We start from the raw sequence: 3,034 nt of genomic DNA on the forward strand, positions 1-3,034 counted from the left end.
ATATGCATTATTCCCTGTGGAGGTGAAGGTGGTCCACGGTGGTGGGGAAGGTCCTTGGGTGCCTGTCTCTGGGGATGTCAAATCTTTCCCCACAGTACAGTTGCCTGTGTCCCCACTTTTCCCCAAGAGAAGTCAGGGCATGTGCTCTTCAAGGCTTTGCCCATGCAAACAAGGCAGAGCTCCCTCCCAAGCTGACTCAGTTCTGCAGTACTGCCCAACAGACCTCAGTCTAAGCTGTCACACGCCCACTGGACCCTGGTGGGCTTGGGCACCACTTACTTCTGGGCAGAGAACCAGTTGAGACAGGAGAGTGGGACTGGATCAGGTTTCCAGTCGCCCCAGGAATTAGAATGGGGAACTTGGCCTGGACCCCAGGTGTGGGGTGCAAAGTGAAACCAAAGTTAGACGTTGTGGTATTGGGCAGGAGATACATAGATTCTAGGCTGGTGATCCAAGCTCAGGTGAGCTACTTCCTAAGTGGAGAGTAGTAGTCAAGTTGTGTCTGAGGAACAGCTGACCCATGTTTTGGGTGGTGTCTGTAGTCCATGGGAGAGGGATGTGAAGTGAGTTCACTTTCCCTACATTGACACACCTAAGGCAGACAGACCCAACTGTTGCCCAAGAAACAGGCGGTCCTGATACTAGCTTGGTTCCCTTTCGCTTTTTTAGGGAGGCCAGAAATTTAGGGGAGGTGAAGCTCCCGGGAAAACCAACCCAGCCCTAGCAGTAAAGAGAACAGGACACAGCCCTGGGGTACATGTTTATGTGAGTAATAAAATATTTACTATAACATAAATATAAAGGGAACTTCCCAGTCTACATTATTATTATTTGCAATAAAGATACAAAGAGAACGCACCAAAACATTGTTCCAAAAATAAAAAATAACAAAATTTAAATTCAAACCATAACAGAAGAAAGAAATGGAAAAAAAGGGGAAGCTCCAAAATACATCGAGAAAATAAATAAAGATGGGCCAGAAATCAGGAAATCATATTAAAATATCTTTTTCGGATTAGTCGGGTGTACAAAATCGTTTAGGATGGGGCGGGGGCGGGGGTGACAACCCAGGAAACCAAAAATAAAAACCAAGCACAAAATGTTTCTTTCCCACCCCCCCGCCAGTGTGTACATATCTCACATATTTACATGGTTCCCACCTCACCCCAAACTTGGGGAATTTCTCTCTGGGGCTCCCCCAGCACCCTGCAATTCCCCGGGGCTGGAAAGGGAGTAGAGGAAAGCTGGAGGGAATCAGGCAGAAGGTTTTTTTTTTTCTTTTTCTTTTTTTCTCCTTTCAGGGAACGGCTTATTTCTACCGCTGGTTAAAAAATATCTCCAAACTTTTCCAAGTTTCGTCCGTCCTGGCCAGGAGGGCAGGGCTCGGCGGGGAGCGGGGACCCCCCCCACCCCGCCCCGCGCGGTGACTGAAGTCTGCTGCGGGGGACCGGGAACGGGGGTGGGGGGGGAGACCCCCTCCTATCCGGTGTGTGTGGCCGCGGGCACCCCTCTGGCGAGGCCAGGATCCGAGCCGAAGCTCGGATAAAACGAAACGAAAAATGAACACTCGAATTTTCTGTCAGTTTTTTTTGTTTTTGTTTTGCTTTTTTTGGGGGTGTGTGTGTTGGGGGGGAGAGGGTTGGGAAAGATAAAGAGGGGAAAATAAATTAGGCTAGATTAAAGCTTTGGCTATCTCCTGCTTTTATACACAGACGCGGCTCTCGCGGCCTCCCCTCCGGGGCCCCGATAAATACAGTATACAGCGATTTAAATTAAGGGCGCGGGCGGAGTTAGAAGGACCCCAGGAGCAGAGGGGCCCCAGGAATAAATAAAAACCGTAAAAAAAAGAACCCCAACAAAAAACAAAAACCCCAAGCCCGAGAAAGGGGAAAGGGAGGACGGGGCGCATCCTTCTGGGAGAGAAGAGGCCCGGAGCGGATAACGTGACAGCCCCCCACCCCTGCCCCGCAGGCAGAGGGGAGAGGGGATGCGGATCTCTCTCCTCGCTTCGTCCTCTCTCCCGGGGATATCCCTAAACCCCGCACCGCGTTACCTGTCGCTGTGGGAGGCCGCTGCCGGGATCCGGCCCCGAACAGCCCGGGGTGGGGTGGGGTAGGGGTTGGGGTCGTCGAGGGGATGGGGGACAAGGCGCAGGCAGCATGCCCAGGGTGAGTTGGCGCGTCCCCGATCTTCGCTGCTTTCTCTCTCGGGGCTCGGGCGACACAGCCCCGATGGACTGTCTCCGCCACTCGCCGGAGAGGGTCGTCCCGGCGTTTGGTTTTTGTTTGAAAGTTTCTGGGCTTTTTTTTTTGTAAAATCCAAAGCAACCGAACAAAAAGAGTCCAGGCCGCGCGGGAGGTCTGCGCGCCCGCGTCTCGCCGCGCCTCGCCGCCGGCTGCGAGGGGTGTTGGGGGCGGGGGGAGCCCAGCCGGCAGGGTCACTGCACCGAGCCCGGCAGTGTGTGGTGGTGGTGGTGGTGCAGCGCGGCTGGAGGCGGGGGCGGGGGCGCCGAGGGCGGCGACGCGCCGCCCCCGCCCGGCCCCAGCTCCCCGGGCGCGTAAACGTCGTCCATGGGCGGATGGCCCGCGCCGGCCGCGGGGGTCATGCGCTTCTCTTTCTGCCGCCGGTTGCAGAACCACACGCGCACCACCTCCTTCTCCAGCTGCAGGCTGTCAGCCAGGCCCGTGATCTCGTGCGCCGAGGGCTTGGGGCACTTGAGGAAATGGCTCTCCAGCGCGCCTTTCACCCCGACCTCGATGGACGTGCGCTTCTTGCGCTTGCGGCCCTGCGCCGCGATCTTGTCCAGGTTGGTGGGGCTGCCGCTGGACGAGTCGGTCTCCTCCAGCCACTTGTTGAGCAGCGGCTTGAGCTTGCACATGTTCTTGAAGCTCAGCTGCAGGGCTTCGAAGCGGCAGATGGTGGTCTGCGAGAACACGTTCCCGTACAGCGTGCCCAGCGCCAGCCCCACGTCGGCCTGCGTGAAGCCCAGCTTGATGCGCCGCTGCTTGAACTGCTTGGCGAACTGCTCCAGGTC

General features: G+C 56.2%; 1 protein-coding gene across 1 annotated transcript; it reads right to left on the minus strand.

Annotated features, from left to right (window-relative positions):
- Positions 1-2,437: 2,437 nt before the first annotated feature.
- Pou3f1 (POU class 3 homeobox 1) lies at positions 2,438-3,034 on the minus strand (the record flags this gene model as incomplete). Its single annotated transcript, XM_013016764.1, has 1 exon — positions 2,438-3,034. A coding segment is annotated over one exon (597 nt), but the record flags the coding sequence as incomplete, so codon positions are not given.

The sequence above is a fragment of the Dipodomys ordii genome, unplaced genomic scaffold (genome assembly GCF_000151885.1).
Source record: "Dipodomys ordii isolate 6190 unplaced genomic scaffold, Dord_2.0 Scaffold33, whole genome shotgun sequence".
NCBI lineage: Eukaryota > Metazoa > Chordata > Mammalia > Rodentia > Heteromyidae > Dipodomys > Dipodomys ordii.